This window comes from Phocoena sinus, chromosome 13 (assembly GCF_008692025.1).
Source record: "Phocoena sinus isolate mPhoSin1 chromosome 13, mPhoSin1.pri, whole genome shotgun sequence".
Lineage (NCBI taxonomy): Eukaryota > Metazoa > Chordata > Mammalia > Artiodactyla > Phocoenidae > Phocoena > Phocoena sinus.
In genome coordinates, this window is record NC_045775.1 from 84,750,151 (window position 1) to 84,776,834 (window position 26,684).

General features: G+C 45.2%; 1 protein-coding gene across 1 annotated transcript in view; it reads right to left on the reverse strand.

The window, feature by feature from the left end:
* TBC1D8 (TBC1 domain family member 8) overlaps nucleotides 1–26,684 on the reverse strand; it is a 125,229-nt gene that overhangs the window by 31,317 nt on the left and 67,228 nt on the right. Inside the window, 4 exon segments of the mRNA XM_032653018.1 lie at nucleotides 1,265–1,472; nucleotides 19,199–19,439; nucleotides 21,833–22,061; nucleotides 26,294–26,412. Coding sequence (XP_032508909.1) covers nucleotides 1,265–1,472; nucleotides 19,199–19,439; nucleotides 21,833–22,061; nucleotides 26,294–26,412 — 797 coding nt within the window.

Consider the following 26,684-nt stretch of genomic DNA (forward strand, 5'->3'; position numbering starts at 1 on the left):
TTCGGAAAACATCCCGAGAGAGAAGGCAAAACCCAGTAACTGCAATAAGGACCTGGTACGAAGTTAGAAAGTACGGAATGCGGCATAGGCACCACAGCACAAAGTGGGAGTAACTCAAGTGCCCCCGGCTGGATGAACCAAAACGTGGGCTCTGCATACAATGGAATATTATTCAGCCTTAAAAGGGATGGATATTCTCACAGGTGCTACAGTCTGGATTCACCTTGAGGACGTTATGCTAAGTGACATAAGCCAATCACAGAAGGGCAAATACTGTAGGATTTCACTGATATGAGGGGCCTAAAGGAGTCAGATTCATAGAGACAGAAAGCAGAGCGGTGGGTCCCCAGGGCTGGGGGAGGGCAACAGGAAGCTACTGTTTAATGGGGATAGTGTTTCAGTTTGGAAAGATGAAAAAATTCTCGTGATGGTTGCACAACAAGCGTGAATGTACCCAGTACCAGTGAACTCTAACAGTTAAAAACGGTTAAAATGGTAAATGTTATGTATACGCTACCACAGTTAAAAAAAAAAAAAAAAAACTACATAAGGCAATCCAGGATTTCTTCCTCCACTCATAAGTAGGAATATTTGTAAAATGAAGACACCTGCTGCAGAAAAATGGAGGTCAATCACATGAATGGAAAAATTGAGTTTTTCTGAACAGTACTTAGTTCATATGTTATAATAGCAAGAATCTGGAAGTCTTGACATGTGACAGAGCCGTGGGTCCTGTCACAGCTGACATGCCCTGAAACCACAGTACTGAGCTCATCAGATGTGGAAGCAGACTCCATTTCCAAGAACAGAATTGTAGAATTTTACAGTTGAAAGGAAGCATGTTTCTAAATTTTTACCTAAAGTTCCAGGAGGGTATAAAAACCAAGCAATTTGACATTTATTTTCAAAAGATGATGCTTTTTGTAAGTCCCCTTTTTTTTCTTTTCCCTTTTGTGGGTGAAAGGGAAGGATTCATCCCTAAGGGCTGTTGGAAAAGCTTTCATTGCTAAGCAGGTACTTTATAATAACAGCTTTATCAATAATGCGGAGGCCAGGGTGCCCTGTTCTCACCATTCAGGTCTATGCAAATTTCAGGTTGCCAGGCAACAACAGAACAAGCAAAGGCCCCTGGTCAATTCAGGCCATGCATCTCTCCAGCCCCGCCCATCCTCGGTGGCAGAGCCTTGCAGCGTGAGCACCCATCCCCGCCAACGCCCCGTCTCACAGCAACCACGGCTCCCCGACAGGAGGAAGACCAGTCTACCTCTCGGAACGGGAGGATAACTTTGCAGCAGCCAGCTTCCTTGCTAGCAAAGCAGATGTAACTGTCGGAGGCAAACATCCGCCCGGCCGTGTGACAGCGGCTGAACGGGGTCCAGAGGGAGCAGTCCAGGACGGCGTGCAGCTTCTCCCGCCTCGGCAACCTGAAGAAGGCCCGGAAGAACTCGTTCTGTGCCCTGGCTTCCAGGTCCCTGGTGAAGGAGGGAGGGGAGAGAGAGAGGCAGGAATAGTGACTGAACGCACTAGATTGTGGAGGAAAACACTCTTAACCCCTCGGCACAACCTGACATAGAAGGGGATGCAGAAAGGTCCTCCCCAGGGCACCCCCCCATACCCTGAATCTTGGCTCTCAAACCCAGTCAAGTAACAAGGCAGCCAAATCACAACATTTAAAAATACCAGTGAATTTATGTCATAACCCAGAATTTTAGGAGGAAAAATTCCAAAGAACAGAAGTAAAAACTTGTCTTTGTCACATGAAATAAGCGTTCTAGGTTTATCTGATAGAATTAGACTTTGCTCAGAGTCAAAATACGACCTTGTAGCTTCCTTATTAACTGTGCACCCCTGGATGAGACTTGGTGTCTCATCCTGACATCTGTAAAATGGAAATAACACCTAAACTTTCTGCTTCAGGGGATCCCTGTGAATATATATATATATTTTTTTTTCGGTACGTGGACCTCGCAATGCCGTGGCCTCTCCTGCTGTGGAGCACAGGCTCCGGACGCGCAGGCTCAGCGGCTATGGCTCACGGGCCCAGCCGCTCCGTGGCATGTGGGATCCTCCCAGACTGGGGCACGAACCCGCGTCCCCTGCATCGGCAGGCGGACTCAGCCACTGCACCACCAGGGAAGCCCTCCCTGTGAATATAAAATGATGTCCACAGTATTGTAAAAGAGAAAAAGCAGGTTAGAAATAGCATCTACGGTATGATCACATTTACATAAATTCTAGAAAATTTGCAGAAAGTGACACGTAGAAAGACTTTCCCTAAAATGTTAACAGTGGCTATCTCCGCATAGTGGGATTTCTGCTTTCCACTCTGATTCTGCTTAAATTTTCCACCTGACCACATATTAGCTTAAAAAAAAAATTAAGGTACTTTCTTCTAGGAAAAGAACAAATCTTCAAATGTTGCGTAAATGCAAGATATTGAACTCCACACCCTGGACTCCGCACGGAGGTCCAAGTGATTTTTTAGACACAATCTGGTTGTGGAGCCCCTGAGATGGGACCTCACCTCCTTCCCACACAGATGCCCATTCCGCCCTAGCTCTCATTTCCAACCCAGACCTCATTTCAGACCCTCGTGCAAGTGTCTTCCCAGGAGACATCATACAGAGATGCGGCAGTCCACAGAATTTACTCTTCAAGGCTCACAAAGAGAAGATACACACACGTCCAGAAAGCCCTCTGGGCGTAGAGAGAAATGATACAAATTCCACAGATCGAGATGGCTCCAGTCACAGTGCTCCGAAACTGCAGCTCCTTAAATACCTGCTACAACGTGGATGGCTGTTTCCAAGGGGGCTGAGAGGTGATGGATGAGTTAAAGAACTTGACTGTGATAATTATTTCACAGTGTATGCAAGTATCAAATCTTTGTGTTTCTAACTTAAATATATGCATTTTTATTTGCAACTTAGAGCTCAATAAAGCAGGAAGAAAAAGAAAAAACTTCAGAACTTCTCAATTTATAGACTCAATCTATAAATAGCTTAAGAAAAAACCCCTATCTTTTAGCTTAAAAAAAAACTTCTATATGAAAAACTGGAAGATAATCTTTGTGAATTGGTTTACACAAATACTTCCCAGTAGAACCTGAAACACAAACAAAAAAATTCAAAATTGAATTGCATCAAAAATTAAATTTCTGGGCTTCACTGGTGGCGCAGTGGTTGAGAGTCCGCCTGCCGATGCATGGGACGCGGGTTCATGCCCCAGTCTGGGAAGATCCCACATGCCGCAGAGCGGCTGGGCCTGTAAGCCATGGCCGCTGAGCCTGCGCGTCCAGAGCCTGTGCTCCGCAAAGGGAGAGGCCACAACAGCAAGAGGCCCGTGTACCACACACAAAAAAAAAATTAAATTTCTGCTTTTGAAAAGTGATGTTAAGATAATGAAAAGACAAGCCACAGGCCATAAAAACTATTGTCAAGGGCTTCCCTGGTGGCACAGTGGTTGAGTCCGCCTGCCGACGAAGGGGACGCGGGTTTGTGCCCTAGTCCGGGAAGATCCCACATGCCGCGGAGCGGCTGGGCCCGTGAGCCATGGCCGCTGAGCCTACGCGTCCGGAGCCTGTGCTCCGCAAAGGGAGAGGCCACAACAGTGAGAGGCCCACGTACTGCAAAAAAAAAAAAAAAAAAAAAACCTACTGTCAAAAGACATATCTGGAAAAAGGACTTGTATCTAGAATATATCAAGATCTTTTACGATTCAATAGAAAGTGGGCAAACAATTCAGTTCTTTTTTAAATGGACAGAAGACGTGAACAGATATGACACCCCCAAAAAAGAAATACAACAAATAAGCAAATGTGTTCAATACCATTAAGAAAAAAGAGGAGGAGGGGGTGGCCTGAGCATCTTCCAGAGAGGAGCTGGGAGAACACAGGAAAGTGCCGTGGTTGCCCTAGAAGTTCGTGCTCTGGGAGAATGGGAGGCAAGGCCCCTCCAGGTGAGCCCCGACCCCTGAGAGCAGACCTACGTCCAGCACGTTTGACTGGAGAACTTACATCTTTGTCCTCAGAGTATATGCGGCTCCGGTGGAAGTGAGGCCAGTGCTTTCACCCGCACACGTCTGACACATGTGGCTGCAGCCACTGCCAGATCCAACTGCTGGCTCTTCCTTCTGGACGCACATCCCCGCCTCCTGGGGAGATGGCTGGAGCCGAGGTGAGAACGGGGCAAGTAACACAGGCAAGTAACACAGGGCAAGGGTCACAGCAGCTTGTGTGGAGCTACAGGGAGGGTCGGGGGACTTGCATGTATATTTACATTGTGCCCAAGCCTTCAGACTAAGACTAAGGTGTTCAGTTGTCTGAGGCGGATTAAAAACAATCTTTTCTGTTCAGTGCACCTGCTGCGCCAGCCGTCAGCTCGGTTCAGCCCCCTTCTCTGCGGCCTCGGCGCAGCTACGCGCGGTGTCTGTCCTCCTTTCGGGGCTGTTCTCCTTGCCCTGTAGAGGTCTGTCTCTCCCACACTCCGTAGCCAGAGCCCAGTGACCTCAAGTTACCAAAAGGAAAGCAGCAGCGGGAGGGGGGGGGACGACTTTCCTAAATTATCTTCCTTCCTCCCTACTAGAAAGCTCTCTTCCAATCCCACCTTGAAATATGAGTTATATGTGATATTTAATGTTCTAACGTAGCTGAGATGACAACACGACACCTTGAGAGATGGGGGACCCACAAGCCCCAACCCCGCACCCCTGCCAGCCTTGAGGGCCCTTTCCCAGCGGGTGGTCGTTTTGACGCTAAATATATCATGTCCTCTTTCTGAACAGCAGAGAAACAAAGCCCACTGGTCACAACTGGCCTTTCGGACCTTCCAACGCTTAGTAAATATCTCCACTGTTCCTCCATACAGACCACCAGACGTGGGTCATGACCTTACCCTCAGAAAGTGGCAGCCAATCCCAGGCTTGTGGCCCCGGCAGAAGCGCCCTGCGATGATGGAGTAAGCCGAGCCATCAGCCCTAGAGACACTGCCCGCCCACGGTGCTCACCGCTGGGGCGGCGGGCACAGGCCACAGAACAGCAGGGGAAGGGGCCACGAGTCATCCAACCTAGATACATGCCGTTTTAGGAACCAGGAACCACGTGGGTTGACCAGAATACAGAGCAGTGGACACCAAGTTTGCTGTCGAAGACGAAACTAACATGTGCAATCAGACATAACAACTATGCAGAAAATTCTAGGCTATACGCACACATTTTAAAAATTCAGGGCACTTCCCTGGTGGCGCAGCGGTTAAGACTCTGCACTCCCAATGCAGGCAGCCGGGTTCGATCCCTGGTCCGGGAACTAGATCCCACACGGTGCCGCAACTAAGAGTTCGCGTGCCACAACTAAGGAGCCCATGTGCCGCAACTAAGAAGCCGGCCTGTCACAACTAAGACCCGATGCAACCAAATAAATAAATAAATAGATTTTCTTTTTTAAATTTCAGGTGCCAGTCCTAAGACCTCAGACCCGAGAAATTAAGCAGTAGGTAGTTCTTTTGTTTCTCTGCATAACTTAGAATGAGATTTTTCTTTCCTGGATTAGGTAAAGATGGATCAGAAACAGGTGTGGCTCTCTCTCTCCCCCCTCATAACCTTTTCTGGGAGAAGAACTGTGTCAGGCCTCACACCAACTCTCACTCCCTCACATCATTTATCCCACAAAGACAAACTTACGTGAGTCTGCAGACCTACAGCTGCTTCAAGGCCCCATGCTTCCCCAAACTCAGGCTAAGAGATGGGCTGGGGAGGCGTGCAAGGACATCCCATCCCTGGAGCCACCTCCTGCCTTTCTGGAACACTCAGGGCTCTGCAGCCAGGCTGCCTCATGAAGAAACACAGAGACTGCAGAGGCTCTCAGTTATGTGCCTGCTGGTGCATTTCAAACTCTGGGAACTACCAAGGACCAGCAATGTAGAAACAAGGCAGAGAGGCCAGACACGTGCTTCTCCTTCCCACCCAAGTCTGCACAGAAAACACTGCCTTTCTCAAACGAGTGTTTATTCAAAACAGCTTTCCCCTGTGATGCCCCACGAGCACCAATGAAACGACGGGAGCCGTTGCCATGAGGCATCTTGCACAGAGCACACGGCAGCCCAGGACCTCAGGGGACGGGAGGCCAACCTGGCCCTCAGACAACGGGCAGCTGTGTGAAGGACTCAGCTGGCTCCACAGTCCCCCCATTTTCCCTTGAAAATCCACCCCTGGGGCCCTGACAGACCAGAACTCAACAGGCCTGGACATCTATGAGACTCTTACAGCTGAGAAGACTCTCCTGCCGCCATCCTCCGCTCTCCGTCCTGTCCCAGAGAGAGCCAGCGCCCCCTGTCAAGCCCGGAGCAGCAAGGGCTCTGCAGGGAGCGGGGCGCGGACTTCCCCCCAGAACGCGGGCTGGGCGCTCTGGGGCTGCAGAAGCCCCTGGAGAGGACTCTGAGCCAGAATCAGGATGCAAAGTCAACTACATTACCCCTGCAAGCCTGGGCCTTCCTAGAGGGAAGGAGAAGAGCAGGAAAAGGGATGAATCTGGGTGGGAAAGGCCCCAGAGGGTCTGAAAAGCCAGTCCAGAGAGTGAAGGGTCAGCCAGGCGACGGGGAGGAGGGCTTTCCACTGAGGACATCAGCCCCCAAGGCCACCACGGTTCACCTTTAGATACTGACAGCGTGGGAAATGGAGGCCATTTACTGCACTGCCTTGAGCCTCCCTGTAGCATTCTCAGCCCGTCGAAATGAATTTCAATGAAGATGTTATTTAATTTAGACTCAGGGAAGCCCATCACCTCTCCCTTCTCACCCCCCTAAAATAGTGGGCTACACTCTTCTCACCCTATGCTTCGCACCTTCAGAATCGATATTTCCTGGTTGAAGTATCAGGGCCAATCAATCTGTTCCCTCATTCCCTCCAGTCTCCCTCCAGGAAACCCCCTCCCCGGCCTCAGTCCCCCTGCCCCCCTGGATCCTGTAGCTGCACCTGGAGGGTCCCTGGTCCAGGGCGTCCTCTGGGGAGTCCCGCCAGCCCTAACGTGTCTGCTGGACCGCGGTGCGCATGCCCTGGCCCATCATCCCTGCTCTCCTGGGAGGTCTGAGCTCCGTCTGCTCTGTGCCCCTAAGTCCCAGGGGAGCGACCAAGCTGCAGGCATAACTAATCCATAATCAGACCCCAAGGCACCTTTTAAAAGCAGTTATCTGAGACTTCCCTGGTGGCAGCGTGGTTAAGAATCTGCCTGCCAATGCAGGGGACGCAGATTCGATCCCTGGTCTAGGAAGAACCCACATGCCACAGTGCAACTAAGCCCATGCGCCTCAACTACTGAGCCTGCACTCTAGAGCCCGCAAGCCACAACTACTGAGCCCGCGTGCAACAACTACTGAAGCCCGCGCGCCACAACTCCTAAAGCCCGTGTGCCTAGAGCCCGTGCTCTACAACAAGAAAAGCCACCGCAATGAGAAATACACACACCACAACGAAGAGTAGCCCCGGCTCACTGCAACTAGAGAAAGCCTGCGCACAGCAACGAAGATCCAACGCAGCCATAAATAAATAAGTAAATTCATTTTTTTTTAAAAAGCGGTTATCTGGGAAGGGAAGTAAAAATACATCAACAAAAGGGGGGCGGAGGAGCATTCCAGACCCTGTGATTGTACCCTTAGCATGAAGAGACTGTTTTCCTCAACGTTCAACCTGGGCTGTCTTGGCAGGATGTCAAGTTGACTGAGTCATTACCTGTTTATGTCCACAGGCCAATGTCTCCAGGACAGAAAGCTTCAAGCGAGAACCCGCCAGGAACTAGCGGGAATGGCACGCCTTTCACTTGCGGAGGAAGTCACTCAAAGTGCCGTGACCAGTAAAACGTGCCATGGACCAGGACTCTGCCATCCGTCTTGGGGCCCCGGGCACCCATGGTCCAGGCAGCTCCACCACTGGCCATCACTGGGGTCCTTTTTGCCCTTTCTCTCCTCCCCTCTCTACAAGTTTCCAGGGCTTGGGGGGGCGGGGCGGATAGCCTTGTAGAATTCACCTGTTTCTGGAAGAGTCCCAACACCGCTGAGTTTTCTTCCAAAATGGATGATTTTTCCCAAAGGGTCTTAAGTGCTACAGACCTTCCACTTTCCTCTCCTTTCCTCATTTCTATCCCAAATTAAAAATGCCACATCTGGAAGTACAGCCGTGCTAGAACATCAGGAAATTTGTGAAGAATCACCTGAGATCCCAAAGCCCAGGGGACTGACCAGAACACAACAGCTACGAGCTGGCCTCCCCTTCCAAAAACCACCTGGTTACAATTCCCTCACCTGCACATCTACGTGCAAACATGGTGAAAGAAGTCAAAGCTCTAACTGGTAGTTTCCATGAGCCCTTTTAACAGCCTATACAATGGAGATGGGTTTCTTCATCTTTAACAGGTCTTTGTAAGCTGGACTAAAAGCACTGAGGTACGAAACTATATAGAGGTAGTTGAAGAAATATGGGCACGAGTGGCTCCCTTGTACTGGGTTGTCTTCTTGAGGCAGGAAATAGCTGGGCCCCAGGCTGAGCAGCTGGAGTTGCCCCCTGTGGACAGATACTCCAAACTAGCAGGATCAAGAGAAGAGCTGAGCCCTGCCCAGATAAGAGTTCAAGAGACCACACATTCCTCGTTCTCACAGTCAAGGAGACCTTCCCGACTACACATGTGCAGAAAGGCTCTTTGGAAGTCAAAAAGGGAGTGATGTCAACCCACCCAGAGGCCTCTTTGCTAGAATCCACCTTGGCTAAGAGGTGCGCACACACAGATGGGAGGACCCTGAGATAAACAAAATATGGACTCAGAATCAAGCAAAGCAAGATGATTGGCCAAAGGAAACCTGGAAGAAACGCCCTATAAAAGCGATTCAAACTACCACGGGGGCAAGACTCTCTCTCTGGGCCCACCCGTGTGTCGAGCCACATGTACCCTTTTTCCTCCTAATAAACACTTCACTTGTTTCACTACTTTCCGTCTCTTTGTGGGAATTCATTTCTGCAAAGCTGAAGGACCAGGGCCTTGCCACTGGCCACTGGTCTAGTGGCTAGGATTCAGCGCTCTCACTGCCGTGGCCCGACTTCAATCTCTGGCTGGGAACCGAAAGCCTGCTTCAAGCTACTGCAGGCCAAGGGCACCCGAGATCATTCCCGGCCCTGAGAAGCCAGAGACAGTGATGGGAAGCCTGGGGCCAGAGGTACAGGGAGGAGCTGGGCACTGGGAGTCGTAAGACCAAAGGCGGCGCTGGCCCCAGGGCCCCCGCTCACAGGAGTGCTGGGCAGCAGCCCCACCCTACAAAGGAACTCTCAGATTACAGAGATGACGCAAAACCAAGTGAAATTCAGTGGAGTTTTACCCCAAACTCCACTTGTATACCTGATCGATTTAAAGTATGCACACACAGCGGGAAGGGTCTTTGAATTCTTTCTGAACGCATGAAAACTCCTAGACACGGCCATTCAGAGACCACTAATTAGTGGCTAAACGTTCAGAGAAGGCGGTAGACATGTTTAAGGAATAATAGGAATGGTAAAATAGATGAATGATTAAAAAAAAAAAAGTTTTAATGACTAGTGGTTCCTAAAACCTTAAACTAGAAATACCATATGATCCAGCAATTCTACTTCTGGGCATGTGACCAAAAGAACTGAAAGCAGAGTCTCAAAGAGATATTTGCACATCCATGTTCACAGCACCATTATTCACAACAGCCAAAGGCAGAAGGAACACAGTGTCCACTGATGGATACACAGGTAAGCAAAATGCAGTATAAACATACATTGGAGTATTATTCAGTCTTAAAAAGGAGGGAGATTCTGACAATCTACAGCATGGGAGAACCTTGAGGACATCAGGTTAAGCAAAGTAAGGCAGTCACAAAAAAGACAAATACTGTAGGATTTCACTAGAGGAGGCAGATTCAAAGAGACAGAAAGGAGCAGGGTGGGTGCCGGAGGCTGGGGAAGCAGTGGGGAGTTAGTGTTAATGCAGACAGAGTTTCAGTTTTGAAACATAAGAGCTCTAAAGATGGATGGTGTTGATGGTTACACAACAACATGAATGTATGTACTTAATACCACCAAACCGTAGGCTTAAAAATGATTGCTAATCATTGGGAAAATGCAAATCAAAACCACAAGGAGATATCACCTCACACCAGTCAGAATGGCCATCATCAAAAAGTCTACAAACGATAAGTGCTGAAGAGGGTGTGGAGAAAAGGGAACCCTCACACCTACCCTCCTACGCTGTTAGTGGGAATGTAAATCAGTGCAGCCAATATGGAAAACAGTATGGAGATTCCTCAAAAAACTAAAAACAGAAGGACCATATGACCTAGCAATTCCACTCCTGGGTATATATCTGAAAAAAAAAAAAAAAACAGAAACACTAATTCGAAAAGATACGTGCACCCCAATGTTCATAGCAGTGTTATTTACAATTTCCAAGATACGGAAACAACCTGAGTGTCCATCAACAGATGAGTGGCTAAAGATGTGGTGTATGTATACAAGGGAATACTGCTCAGCCATTTAAAAGAGTGAAATTTCAGCTCGCCCTCCACACGGCACAGGCCACGTGCCAGGGGCGCGTGTGTCACAACAGGGGAACCTGGAGCACCATCCTCCTCCTGGGGGGTGCCTTCTCCTTCCACTGTGACTGTCCACTCCATTCCACCACCCGGTTTTGTGAACTAGCCGTGTGGCTGACACGGTCTTTGTGCTCCAGCCAGGTGTCAGGCCTGAGCTCCTGAGGTGGGAGAGCCAAGTTCAGGACACTGGACCACCAGAGACCTCCCAGCCCCACATAATATCAATCGGCGAGAGCTCTCTCAGAGATCTCCATCTCAAGGCTAAGACCCAGCTCCACACAATGACCAGCAAGCTACAGTGCTGGACACCCTTTGCCAAACAACTAGCAAGACAGGAACACAACCCCACCCATTAGCAGAGAGGCTGCCTAAAATCATACTAAGTTCACAGACACCCCAAAACACACCACCAGACATGGAGCTGCCCACCAGAAAGACAAGATCCAGTCTCATCCACCAGAACACAGGCACTAGTCCCCTCCACCAGGAAGCCTACACAACCCACTGAACCAACCTCACCCACTGGGGGCAGACACCAAAAACAATGGGAACTATGAACCTGCAGCCTGCGAAAAGGAGACCCCAAACACAGAAAGTTAAGCAAAATGAGAAGACAGAGAAACACAAAGTAGATGAAGGAGCAAGGTAAAAACCCACCAGACCAAACAAATGAAGAGGAAATAGGCAGTCTACCTGACAAAGAATTCAGAGTAATGATAGTAAAGATGATCCAAAATCTTGGAAACAGAATAGAGAAAATACAAGAAACGTTTAACAAGGACCCAGAAGAACTAAAGAGCAAACAAACAATGATGAACAACACAATAAATGAAATTTTAAATTATCTAAAAGGAATCAATAGCAGAATAACTGAGGGAGAAGAATGGGTAAGTGACCTGGAAGATAAAATAGTGGAAATAACTACTGCAGAATAGAATAAAGAAAAAAGAATGAAAAGAATTGAGGACACTCTCAGAGACCTCTGGAACAATATTAAATGCACCAACATTCAAATTATAGGGGTCCCAGAAGAAGAAGAGAAAAAGAAAGGGTCTGAGAAAATACTTGAAGAGATTATAGTTAAAAACTTCCCTAACATGGGAAAAGAAATAGTCAATCAAGTCCAGGAAGCGCAGAGAGTCCAATACAGGATAAATCCAAGGAGAAACACGCCAAGACACATATTAATCAAACTATCAAAAATTAAATACAAAGAAAAACTATTAAAAGCAGTAAGGGAAAAACAACAAATAACATACAAGGGAATCTCCATAAGGTTAATAGCTGCTCTTTCAGCAGAAACTCTGCAAGCCAGAAGGGAGTGGCAGGACATATTTAAAGTGATGAAAGGGAAAAACCTACAACCAAGATTACTCTACCCAACAAGGATCTCATTCAGATTTGATGGAGAAATTAAAACATTTACAGACAAGCAAAAGCTGAGAGAGTTCAGCACCACCAAACCAGCTTTACAACAAATGCTAAAGGAACTTCTCTAGGCAAGAAACACAAGAGAAGGAAAAGACCTACAATAACAAACGCAAAACAATTAAGAAAATGGGAATAGGAACATACACATCGATAATTACCTTAAATGTAAATAGACTAAATGCTCCCACCAAAAGACACAGATTGGCTGAATGGATACAAAAACAAGACCCATATATATGCTGTCTAAAAGAGACCCACTTCAGACCTAGAGACACATACAGACTGAAAGTAAGGGGATGGAAAAAGATATTCCATGCAAATCGAAATCAAAATAAAGAAGGTGGAGTAGCAATTCTCATATCAGACAAAATAGACTTTAAAATAAAGACTATTAGAAGAGACACAGAAGGACACTGCATAATGATCAAGGGATCAGTCCAAGAAGTAGATATAACAATTGCAAATATTTATGTACCCAACATAGGAGCACCTCAATACATAAGGCAAATGCTAACAGTCACAAAAGGGGAAACTGACAGTAACACAATATAGTAGGGGACGTTAACACCCCACTTTCACCAATGGACAGATCATCCAAATTGAAAATAAATAAGGAAACACAAGCTTTAAATGACATATTAAACAAGATGGACTTAAATGATATTTACAGGACATTCCATCCAAAACCAACAGAATACACTTTCTTCTCAAGTGCTCATGGAACATTCTCCAGGATAGATCATATCTTGGGTCACAAATCAGGCCTTGGTAAATTTAAGAAAACTGAAATCATATCAAGTATCTTTTCTGACCACAACACTATGAGACTAGATATAAATTACAGGGAAAAAAACTGTAAAAACTACAAACACATGGAGGCTAAACAATACTACTTAATAACCAAGGGATCACTGAAGAAATCAAAGAGGAAATCAAAAAATACCTAGAAACAAATGACAATGAAAACACGACGACCCAAAACCTATGGGATGCAGCAAAAGCAGTTCTAAGAGGAAAGTTTAGAGCAATACAATCCTACCTCAAGAAACAAGAAACATCTCAAACAACCTAACCTTACACCTAAAGCAATTAGGGAAACAAGAACAAAAAACCCCCAAAGTTAGCAGAAGGAAAGAAATCATAAAGATCAGATCAGAAATAAATGAAAAAGAAATGAAGGAACCAATAGCAAAGATCAATAAAACCAAAAGCTGGTTCTTTGAGAAGATAAACAAAATTGATAAACCATTAGCCAGACTCACCAAGAAAAAAAGGGAAAAGACTCAAATCAATAGAATTAGAAATGAAAAAGGAGAAGTAACAACTGACACTGCAGAAATACAAAGGATCATGAGAGATTACTACAAGCAACTCTATGCCAATAAAATGGACAACCTGGAAGCAATGGACAAATTCTTAGGAAAGCACAACCTTCTGAGACTGAACCAGGAAGAAACAAAATATAAACAGACCAATCACAAGCACTGAAATTGAAACTGCGACGAAAAATCTTCCAACAAACAAATGCCCAGGACCAGATGGCTTCACAGGCAAATTCTATCAAATATTTAAAGAGCTAACATCCATCCTTCTCAAACTCCTCCAAAATACAGCAGACGAAGGAACCCTCCCAAACTCATTCTACGAGGCCACCATCACCCTGATACCAAACCAGACAAAGATGTCACAGAAAAAGAAAACTACAGACCAATATCACTGATGAACATAAATGAAAAAATCCTCAACAAAATACTAGCAAACAGAATCCAACAGCACATTAAAAGGATCATACACCATGATCAAGTGGGCTTTATCCCAGGAATGCAAGGATTCTTCAATATACACAAATGAATCAATGTGATACACCATATTAACAAATTGAAGGATAAAAACCATATGATCATCTCACTAGATGCAGAAAAAGCTTTCACAAAAATTCAACACACATTTATGATAAAGACTCTCCAGAAAGTAGGCATAGAGGGAACCTACCTGTTGGCTGTGACAAACCCACAGCCAACATCGTTCTCAGTGGTGAAAAACTGAAACCATTTCCTCTAATATCAAGAACAACACAAGGTTGCCCAGTCTCACCACTCTTATTCAACATAGTTTTGGAAGTTTTAGCCACAGAAATCAGAGAAGAAAAAGAAATAAAAGGAATCCAAATCGGAAAAGAAGAAGCAAAGCTGTCACTGTTTGCAGATGACATGATACTATATATAGAGAATCCTAAAGATGCTACCAGAAAACTACCAGAGCTAATCAATGAATCTGGTAAAGTTGCAGGATATAAAATTAATGCACAGAAATGTCTTGCATTCCTATACACTAACAATGAAAAATATGAAAGAGAAATTAAGGAAACACTCCCACTTACCACTGCAACAAACAGAATAAAATACCTAGGAATAAACCTACCTAAGGAGACAAAAGACCTGTATGCACAAAACTATAAGACACTGATGAAAGAAATCAAAGACGATACAAACAGATGGAGAGATATACCATGTTCTTGGACTGGAAGAATCAATGTTGTGAAAATGACTATACTACCCAAAGCAATCTACAGATTCAATGCAATCCCTATCAAACTACCAATGGCATTTTTCACAGAACTAGAGCAAAAAATTTCACAATTTGTATGGAAACATAAAAGACCCCGAATAGCCAAAGCAATCTTGAGAAAGAAAAACAGAGCTGGAGAAGTCAGGCTCCCGGACTTCAGACTACACTACAAAGCTACAGTAATCAAGACAGTATGGTACTGGCACACAAACAGAAATATAGATCAATGGAACAGGATAGAAAGGACAGAGACAAACCCACGTACATATGGTCACCTTATCTTTGATAAAGGAGGCAAGAATACACAATAGAGAAAAGACAGCCTCTTCAATAAGTGGTGCTGAGAAAACTGGACAGCTACATGTAAAAGAATGAAATTAGAACACTCCCTAACACCGTATACAAAAATAAACTCAAAGTGGATTAAAGGCCTAAATGTAAGGCCAGACTCTATAAAACTCTTAGAGGAAAACATAGGCAGAACCCTCTATGACGTAAATCACAGCAAGATCCTTTCTGACCCACCTCCTAGAGGAATGGAAATAAAAACAAAAATAAACAAATGGGATCTAATGAAACTTAAAAGCTTTTGCACAGCAAAGGAAACCATAAACAAGAGGAAAAGACAACCCTCAGAATGGGAGAAAATATTTGCAAATGAAGCAGCCAACAAAGGATTAATCTCCAAAATATACATGCAGCTCATGCAGCTCAATCTCAAAAAAACAAACAACCCAATCCAAAAATGGGCAGAAGACCTAAACAGACATTTCTCCAAAGAAGATATACAGATTGCCAACAAACACATGAAAGAATGCTCAACATCATTAATCATTAGAGAAATGCAACTCAAAACTACAATGCGGTATCACCTCACACGGGTCAGAATGGCCATCATCAAAAAATCTACAAACAATAAATGCTGGAGAGGGTGTGGAGAAAAGGGAACACTCTTGCACTGTTGGTGGGAATGTAAATTGATACAGCCACTATGGAGAACAGTATGCAAGTTCCTTACAAAACTAAAAATAGAACTACCACACGACCCAGCAATCCCACTACTAGGCATATACCCTGAGAAAACCATAGTTCAAAAAGAGTCATGTACTACCATGTTCATTGTAGCTCTATTTACAATAGCCAGGACATGGAAGCAACCTAAGTGTCCATCGACAGATGAATGCATAAAGAAGATGTGGCACATATATACAATGGAATATTAGCCATAAAAAGAAACGATATTGAGTTATTTGTAGTTAGGTGGATGGACCTAGAGTCTGTCATACAGAGTGAAGTAAGTCAGAGAAAAACAAATACCGTATGCTAACACATATATATGGTATCTAAAAAGAAAAGAAAAAGGTACTGAAGAACCTAGGGGCAGAACAGGAATAAAGACGCAGACGTAGAGAAGGGGACTGAGGACACACGGAGTGGGAAGGGTAAGCTGGGATGAAGTGAGACAGTGGCATGGACATATAAACACTACCAAATGTAAAACAGATAGCTAGTGGGAAGCAGCTGCATAGCACAGGGAGATCAGCTCAGTGCTTTGTGACCACCTAGAGGTGTGGGATAGGGAGGGTGGGAGGGAGACGCAAGAGGGAGGGGATATGGGGATATATGTATATGTACAGCTGATTCACTTTGCGATAAAGCAGAAACTAACACACCATTGTAAAGCAATTATATTCCGATAAAGATGTTTAAAAAAAAAAAATAGTCATGGACCACAATGTTCACTGCGGCTCTATTTACAATAGCCAGGACATGGAAGCAACCTAAGTGTCTATCGACAGACGAATGGATAAAGAAGATGTGGCACATAAATACAATGGAATATTACTCAATCATAAAAAGAAACAAAATTGAGTTATTTGTAGTGAGGTGGATGGACCTAGAGTCTGTCATACAGAGTGAAGTAAGTCAGAAAGAGAAAAACAAATAACATATGCTAATACACATACATGGAACCTAAAAAAAAAATGGTTCTGATGAACCTAGGGGCAGGACAAGAGTAAAGACGCAGACATAGAGAATGGACTTGAGGAAACGGGGAGGAGGAAGGGGAAGCTGGGATGAAGTGAGAGAGTGGCATGGACATATATACACTACCAAATGTAAAACAGATAGCTAGGGGCTTCCCTGGTGACGCAGTGGTTGAGAGTCCGCCTGCCGATGCAGGGAACATGGGTTCGTGCCCCGGTCCGGGAAGATCCCACATGCCGCCGAGCGGCTGGGCCTGGGAGCCATGGCCGCTGAGCCTGCGCATCTGGAGCCTGTGCTCCGCAACGGGAGAGGCCACAGCAGTGAGAGGCCCCCCTACCGCAAAAAAAAAGAAAAAAAAAAAAACAGATAGCTAGTAGGACGCAGCCTCAAAGCACAGGGATATCAGCTCGGTGCTTTGTGACCACCTAGAAGGGTGGCATGGGGAGGGTGGGAGGGAGAGGCAAGAGGGAGGGGATATATGTACATGTATTGCTGATTCACTTTGTTATAAAGCAGAAACTAACACACCATTGTAAAGCAATTATACTCCAATAAAGATGTAAAAACTAAATAAATAGAAAATAAAAGAGTGAAATTTTGCCATTTGCAGCAAGAAGGATGCTTGGAGGGCATTATGCTAAGTCAGACAGAGAAAGACAAATACCATATGATATCACTTATATGTGGAATCTAAAACATACAAGAAACTAGTGAATAAAACAAAAAAGAAGCAGACTCAGAGAACAAACTACTGGTTACCAGTGGGGAGAGGGATAGGGAGAGTGGCAATATAGAAGTAAGGGATTTTAAAAAAGGGTTATTGTGGGATTATATGAAATCATGTGTGTGAAGCTTTTGAAAACTGTAAAGCACTATAGAATTTAAAGAATCTTTCATTCAATTAAAAAAGTTTTTAAAAAATAAAAATGGTTAAGATGGCAAATTTTACGTTATGTGTACTTTACCACCAAAAAAAAGTTTTTTAATGACAAGCAGTGTGCAGACAGCAGTGGTGACTCCGTAACTACATCAAAAACATCCAGCCAGGGCAGCACTTCAGGGATAAAGTGTTTTTCAAAGGATGCAAAGGTGAACTTTTACAAAGGCGAACTTTTACAAAGGCATCAGCTCCGCAGTCACCCAGTGTGAACCACGAAGCCAGAAATCACAGTCAAGCTCAAACACCACAGTTTGAATTTTAGGTAATAAAATCGAACTGCTTTAAATTGGCAAATAATTCAAGCAACGACCTCATAAGTCCCCATGACCAGTATCAATTGGGGGCAAATAACAAAGAATGCTGGCTTACTATCAGTAAGGCACATTTCTTGTGACAAATTGGTACCAAAAATATATCCAGTGCTCCTGAAAACGTCTTCTACAACGTAATGTGATATGAAAAAACAACATTTCTTAATGTGCACTAATAAAGCCCCATGCTGAATAGAATGCTATCATGAGGCTACCTGTATTGTATTTTCTGAAAGTTTGGGTTTGCTTGGCCACACTGCGCAGCTTGTGGGACCTTCGTTCCCCGACTAGGGATCAAACCCAGGGCCATGGCAGTGAAAGCGTGGAGTCCTAACCACTGGACTACCAGGGAATTTCCTGGTGGGTTTTTTTTTTTTTTTTTTTTAAATGAAAATCAATTTTGAAATACTTTCTGGAAAAAAAGGGGAAATTGGATCCAGGAATCAAAGCCTACTGCATAAAGGAAATGAATAACCATCATTGCCAATTATTATCTCTCTGCCATGATTAACGACATAGGAAAATCTGGATGACGCCACGAGGGAAATTTCAAACTAATACAATGAGGTTAACAAAGCACATGTCCGGAACTTCCCTGGTGGTCCAGTGGGTAAGACTCCACGCTCCCAATGCAGGGGGCCTGGGTTCGATCCCTGGTTGGGGAACTAGATCCCACATGCATGCCACAACTAAGAGTTTGCACGCCTTAACTTAAAAGTCTGTATGCCTCAACTAAAGATCCCACATGCCACAGCTAAGACCAGCGCAGCCAAAATAAATAAATATGTTTTAAAAATATACTTATAGGGCTTCCCTGGTGGCGCAGTGGTTGAGAGTCCACCTGCCGATGCAGGGGACACGGATTCGTGCCCCGGTCCAGGAAGATCCCACATGCCGCGGAGCGGCTGGGCCCGTGAGCCATGGCCACTGAGCCTGCGCGTCCGGAGCCTGTGCTCCGCAACGGGAGAGGCCACAACAGTGAGAGCCCCGCGTACCGCAAAAACAAAACAAAACAAAAATATACTTATAAAAACAAAAAAAAACGGGCTTCCCTGGTGGCGCAGTGGTTGAGAGTCCGCCTGCCGATGCAGGGGACACGGGTTCGTGCCCCGGTCCGGGAGGATCCCACATGCCGCGGAGCGGCTGGGCCCGTGAGCCATGGCCGCTGAGCCTGCGCGTCCGGAGCCTGTCCTCCGCAACGGGAGAGGCCACAACAGTGAGAGGCCCGCGTAACGCATAAAAAAAAAAAAAAAAAAAAAAAAAAAAAAAAAAAAAAAAACAAAAAAAACCAAAACACATGTCCATGAAGGTGGCACATGGGCTGTGGTCCCCTGTGAGGTTAGGAACACCTGTGTATGGAGGTTCCTACCTCTTGGTGATCTGGCTGGGCTCCTGCAGACCTGGGTCCAGGTCAAAGCCCTCATTATCCAGCAGCCTTCGGAGTGTCACGTCAGCCAGCTGCTCCATGATCTTGAACACCTCATCTAGGTTCAGAAACATGGAGAAGTCCCGCTCCTTATTCTGTGTGGTGATGCGGATGGTATCTGTCAGAAAGACGTTGGATGTCCTCTCCAACTTCTGGATGTCAACCCAAGGGACTACAAGTTTAACTAGAAAAGAAAAAAGGGCAAATACAGATTTTACCCTCAAATGTAACCCAAACTTGAATGCACCAGCAACAGTGCAAAGCTTTTCCTGCAGCTGAAATGCAAATAGCTTTCAAACCAGAGCAGGAAAGAGGAAACACAGGAACTGCTTCACAGCTGTTCGTTAGAACCCAACCCATGTTCTAACAATTATCTTAAAGATTTAAGTAAAACTTCCCAAGTTGCTGGCTACCGCACACATACAAGGGACATCATTCTGCCATACCAAGTTAACAATGTGAAAACTTTCCCCCAAATAGTTAAACTTCAGTATTTGCAAACTACACAGATGTTTCTTGATTCACATAAATTCTGGTTTCAGTAGCAGCATTCATGGCATAAGCTATGAAAAACAGAGGTCAAAAGAGGGTTCGTGATCTGGTTTAGAGGCACAGGCCTAACATTTAGATTATCTCAAGAGACAGCTGCTCAAATCTTCGAAAACAGAGCACAAGTAGTTTTTACTGAAGTACTATGGTACTAACTGCACAGTTTATAAACGAGCATTCTGTTCTCAGAAGTGTTTCCAGTGCACTGGTAATTAGGCTAGCGGGCTGATGCAGAGCAGATGGGGAGGGACATACGTAACAAGTCAAAATGATAAATGTTATCAAATATTAGGAATCATTTCTTTTTTCCAAGTTTTATCAACTTAACAAAATCAGGTTTAGTGACGGTGACTGATAAATATCAGAAAATAACTCATTTTCCTTCTCAAGTGAAAATGGGAACGATGAACTGTTTTTATTTCTATCATGTCTCTCCATTTATTTTGCAATAATGGTTTCAGTGCTTTAATCATTTAAAAGTCCACTTTTCTACATTAGGCATGAGAATAAGCTTCTTCAGCTACTCTAGTTGCTTTTATATAGTTCTTTTCACAGGCACCGACACACTCCATCTACGCTATCAGCTTTCTCTCTTAAGCATCTACTTTGTGAAGAGCCCTGCACTTAAGAAGCGCGTTCAAATAGGAATAACAGACATGTAAACAAAGAAGCAACCAGGGACCTGACAGGACCCAAAACAGATTCAAATAGAGGACAAATTACAAGGGGACCAGGGAAGGCTCCCTGGAGGTGAAAAAATGTGAACTGAATTTTAAAGGATGAACGAGAGTTCCCAAATGGGCCTAAGAATGGGGAAGGCCGGGAGAGACAAGGTGTTCATTTTGAGAAGCATTTCAGAAAGCAGAAGAGCAAGGATGGCAAGAGTTAGGTAAGAGCACATCCCAAGGGTGAGGAAGGCTGTGCACACAGGGGGCATGTACTGAGGTGTCTGAGCCCAGGCTGGTGGCATAGGGAAAGAAAAGGCGTGACCACGTGCAGGACGCTGGCCATAGCAGAGTGCAAGAGGAGCCCTGCACACTGGTTCCACGTGAAATATAAACAAACGCAGGAAGAAAAAAATATATACTTAAGTATATAAATATAGATACAGCACATATACCACCCTGCGTGGGCCCTTGAAACGAAATTTGTTACGGGAACAAGTTTCAATGGTAATGACTTTGAATGTTTCAATATACAATTGACCCTGTGGCTTCCCTTTTTCAGCCTGGAATCCCATTGCCCAGAACGATGACAGTGGGTGGAAAAATGATTGAGAAGTGAATCCCTGCCTGGATCTCAGGGGGTCCCACGTGAGGAACCCCCTTCTAGGAACAACTGCTAGTCTCCCAGGAGCAGTCATAACCTTCAGGCCTAGGAATTCTCTAAATGGCCCCCCTGGATTCAGAAGCACAACCTGTCCCATTCCTTTAGAACTCCTGGGCCATCAGTTACAACACTGTTTTCAAAGTAATAGATAATACAGTAGCAAAAACCCTTCCATACGGTTTTTGCATGAAGGGAGCTACACAGAAAGGATCCTTAAGGCAGGACAAGAAATGAACTCCCGCAAAACCAAACCTCCTTAGATTGGGACTGACATGTACACACTCCAATATATAAAATGGATAACTAATAAGGACCTACTGTATAGCACAGGGAACTCTACTCAATACTCTGCAATGACCTCTATGGGAAAAGAATCTAAAAAGGAGGGGATACATGTATATGTAGAACTGATTCACTTTGCTGTAGAGCAGAAACTAGCACAACATTGTAAATCAACTAGACTCCAATAAAAATTTTAAAAAGAAAATCAAACCTGCTTCGTGGTCGTCGTGTATGTAATACAATATGATTGTCTGCAGAGGGCATTTGGAAATTAATCGTGTGTGACCTGTTATGTCTCAACCACTTATTTAAATCTTTTGTCGTCTAACTAGTCACGTAACGAGTGGTCTCGGGACCAGCGCTGAGCATCCCAGGGGCCAGGTCCACCGGGGAGGGACCCAATCGCCCCTCACTTACGCTCCTTGCCCAGGAAGAAGGAATAGAAGCAGAGGTGGTTGATGCTGAGATAGAGCCAGCCTTGACGGGGCACCCTGCCCTTCCAGCAGCAGCACGAGTAATAGGTGACCAGCTTCTCGGCCTCCGGGAAGTTGAACCTGGCCTCGAACTTCACCAGGGCCTCTCGGAACTTCTCAGGCTCCTCCTCCTGTTCGGCCAGCCTGCTGCTTGCCTCCTCGGCGATCAGAGCCTGACGCACAGAGAGAAGGGTCCCTGGGTCAGGAGAAGGGCAAGGACAACCGCGCATGCGCAGCCAGGGAGCCGGACCCGCTCAGACAGACCCACAGGGTGGATGAGGACCCCGTGCACCCCCCAGAAACACGTCCCCGTGGGGAGAAAGCAAGCTGGGGGGGGAACCTCAGCACCAGTCTCTCTCTTGGCCGCTCTCCAGCCATCAGGCTTTGAAAATCTCTGACTCCCAAGCTCCAGTTCTCAAACGTGTTACTATTTTATAATCTCTCCCTGCTCCTGCCTCCAGAGACACGAGTCAGAGAGAATCAAGTGACTGTCCCGGGTGTGTGAACTCAATGCATCAACCCTGAAGAACCACCCAAGCTGGAGTTTAAAAGTTGGTCTTTTTACAGAAATGAACCCATCTACGAAACAGAAACAGAATCATGGACGTAGAGAACAGACTGGGGGATGGCAAGGGGGAGGAGGGTGGGAGAGGGATGGAGTGGGAGTTTGGGGTTAGCAGATGCAAACCATTACATATAGGATGGATAAACAACAAGGTCCTACTGTAGAGCACAGGGACCTATATGTTCAATAGCCGTGATACACCATAATGGAAAAGAATATTTTTAAAAAATGTATATATAACTGAATTATTTTGCCGTACAGCAGAAATTAACACAACGTTCTAAATCAACTATACTTCAATAAAAATAAGTATATAAATAAATAAGTATTGGTCTTTAAAAAAAAACAACTCACGAATGTCTTCCTCATTGGGTTCAAAAATTGGGTGTAAAGCCAATTATGCTTGCTTGTGTGACAGCTGATACATTCCACCACCACTATATCACCTCTAGTCTTCTAAGGTAGAAAAGGGGCAGGGTGGCTGAGGTTCCTGAGGTTGTCAATACCTCCAAAGTACCTCGGTATACGGGGAGGCAAGATGGGAAAGAAGAATCTGAATCTACAATTGTTTTGTTGATGACAAACAATAGTGAGGATCCTCTCTAAATCTGGGGCAAGGGGGTAGACGTGCCTAGAATGTAAGCTGTGGCCTGATCCTAAGGGTGACAGCACACTGACAGTATCAGAATTCTGATTCCCATTCCTGAGAGCTCACGGTACATTTCTTCTGTTCAAGAACTCCCCGACCTCAGGCCTTACATATGCTACTCGATTTTTAAAATACACTGTAATTCTATCTTTTTATTTATTTTTATTAGCACCTTCCTTCCTTTCTATTCTTGTATGGGTGGTTTCACAAAAGGCTAATAAGATAAGGCCACTTTTGGGGGAACTGCTACCCAATCTGCATTGCACAAGCAGTTTTAGAAAATATCCTGGGCATTACCATTAAAATAAAAATGTAATTTAAAATTACTTTAAAAGTCAATCTGAAATTTCAAGTGATTTGCATTTCCCTCATTATGCTTTTCTTTCTTTTCCAAATTTTATTTAACATTATAAAATATAAATGTTATTTAAGAGAGGTATTTTTTTTAAAGTGTGTCTAACATATAATAAATGCTCTGCACCTTGAAACGTGAAGGGGATTTTTTCTTTTTAATTTTTATCTCATTTTTTCACTGCACCACACAGCATGTGGGATCTGAGTTCCCCAATCATGGATCTAACTCGCACCCCCTGCATTGGAAGCACGCAGTCTTAACCACTGGACCGCCAGGGAAGTCCCTGAAGGGCATTTTTTAAGAAGCCTCTACAGCAAACAGTCACGGCTCCAGACAAGGGCGGCCACACAGACTGCTGGCTTCCTTGTCTGCTGGGTCTGGTTACAGCACAGCTCAAAGCAGAGGGATTCCTTTCCTGCTGGCGCAGTGGTTGAGAGTCCACCTGCCGATGCAGGGGACGCGGTTTCGTGCCCCAGTCTGGGAAGATCCCACATGCCGCGGAGCGGCTGGGCCCGTGAGCCATGGCCGCTGAGCCTGCGCGTCCGGAGCCTGTGCTCCGCAACGGGAGAGGCCACAACAGTGAGAGGCCCGCGTACCACAAAACAAAAACCCTCCATAGAGCAGTCGATGGTCAGGTTTTGAGCAGGAAAGCCCCAATTCCCAGATCCTTCAAATCTGCCCAGGGCAAAGGGAGAACCAACACCACATGGTGGCCCCAAAGGCTCGACCAGCCTCCGACCAGCCAGACCCCTCAATCCCCAGCCCCTGCTCCAGGCCAGCAGCCTCCCTGGGAAATAAAAGGCATGTTCACTATGAAGTGTTAAGGGATCAGAATATGCCACCCCATAATATGCCACTCTGGCATAAGAATTATTTTGAGCTAAAGACACTTGACAAACAGCAGATGCCAAAAAAGCTCTCTGCCCTCCCCCACTATTTACCTAAAAACAGGACACAAATCCCCACTTCTAAAGGTGTCTCCCCATCCTGTGCCGGAAAGAGGAAAGCAGCTCTCAGACTCTGAATCACCAGAGACAACTCTGGACTCTGACCAACTCCAGAGGCACCAGCAGGAGCCTACAGGATGAACCTGACTGGAGCAGTCAGTCTCACTCCAGTATCCAGTGTCCGGCAGTTTGCTGCCCTAAAAGGCCGCACTCCCGTTCCTTTGACTCCTCACTTCTCTACAAATGCACTGCTCTTCGTTACGATGCTGCCCAAGCCCCAAGTCCTAAGCACCCCTTTGAGTTACTCATCACAGAGTTTCTCCTACCTGTCTGTGGGCCGCAGAGGCTGATAAACTCTGTTTTTCTCATTAATCTGTCTTCTGTCAGTTTAATTTCCAGGCCCCTGGCACAGAACCTAAGAGGGTAAAGGAAAAGTTTTTCCCTCCCCTACAGAAGCTTTCTAAAAGCCACTGCAGCAGAAATGCATTTCCTCGCTCCCAACTAAGAGGAGAAACTCCTAAATCAAAGAACCGCCACAACCCATGCGAGACCAAGAAAAGGGGGTCAATGTGAAAAATAACTGTGAACCGGGTATTTCTGTTGCTAAGCCCCAGTGCAGCCTGACCCAAGGAACCAAGTTGAACCGGGCTGTGGTGGTAACACACGAGACGGACAAGACCCGCCAGGGCTTACGCCCACCTGCTAATCCCCACCAGACAACACTGTCATTCCACCTGGCCTCAGAAGACTGGTCTTCTACCTGATCCCACAAGTATCCCCAATCCCCAAATGGAAAAGGTGCTCTTGTTTTGTCCTTTCAAATTCGAGAATTCACTCTAAGACCCTTTACTAAAAGCCAAAGCACATGGGGTGCTGGAAAGGCACACTTTTGGGAAGAAAAAACAACACTCTAGGATGTTTTACCCTAAGGGATGAAAACTATATTACAGGCTCATGTGTCAAAGTGTTTAGTAAGACAGTTAAATTTAGAATGAGAAACCGTCTCTCCCTGCCTGAGAGGGGTTTTGTTTTTTTTTGATAAAACATGACATTTCATTTTATTTTATTATTTTTTTTAACATCTTTATTGGGGTATAATTGCTTTACAATGGTGTGTTAGTTTCTGGGCAGTCTACCTGAAAAAGAATTCAGAATAATGATAGTAAGGATGATCCAAAATCTTGGAAATAGAATGGACAAAATGCAAGAAACATTTAACAAGGACCTAGAAGAAATAGAGAAGAAACAAGCAACGATGAACAACACGGAGAGGGTTTTTAAAGCACCGGTTACCAATCATGCTTTTGCAGTGAGACCTGTTAACATAAGACAGCTCACAGCAGGTATGTAGAGACCTCCCCAAATAGTCCTCTCTTTTCTCAAAACGTATTTGGTTTTAATTCTTCACTTAACATATTTTAAGAAAAAATATCCACTTTCAGAAGGAGGCAGGTGCTAGGTCCAACAAAATAAAAGACGGACAAGGTGTCACAGCTGCAAAAAAAGTTGGGAGTAACTAGCTTCGGGGGTCAAATAACATGGTTGCTGTGCAAAAACACGAACCTTAGCATTTTTTTTTTTCCCTGAGATAAAAAAGGACCTTCACTTCTATAAAGGGTAACGAAACCTCAGGCCTGAGAATGAGGCTTTTGTTGGGTTTTTTTTTTTTTTTTTTCGGGTGAATTTTGTCAGACTGACTCTGCAAAATTTGACTGATGGCAAGTCAAACTCATTTTGCTTTACGTATTAAGCCAAGAAGTTCAATTATCATGGAGAACACTGTTAAGGGAAAAGAATATGATTAAAAATGCTGTAGTGTCTAGAAGGTTGTAAGGACGTGATAAGAAAGATGGGGAAATGGGGAGAAACATCACAGTCCAGGGACCTACCTTCACCTTCCCTTTGACAAAACTGGCAATGTCATCTTTATTATCAAAGACGGACAAGGTGTGGAGGAGATTTTGCTCCAGCCAGTCCCAGTGCTGGTTTATTTCCTCTAACGTGGCACCTGGGTTACAACAGAAAAAGACACAGAGATTAAGAGACAAAAGCAATTCTTAGAATATGAACTCACTTTCCAAATACGAGTCCTGCATTTATGTTATTAAAACATTCCGGCTTCTCACATCCCAGCTTGCTGGCTGACAAGGCAGGCACCCTCCACCAGGGCCCTGGTCCCAGTCACCGCAGCATTGGGGTTTGGGAACACCCATCCCTCTGCCACACGGATGGGCCAGCCAACCAGACGAGTCATCCCCGGGACCTCTCTGTGGGCGTCCT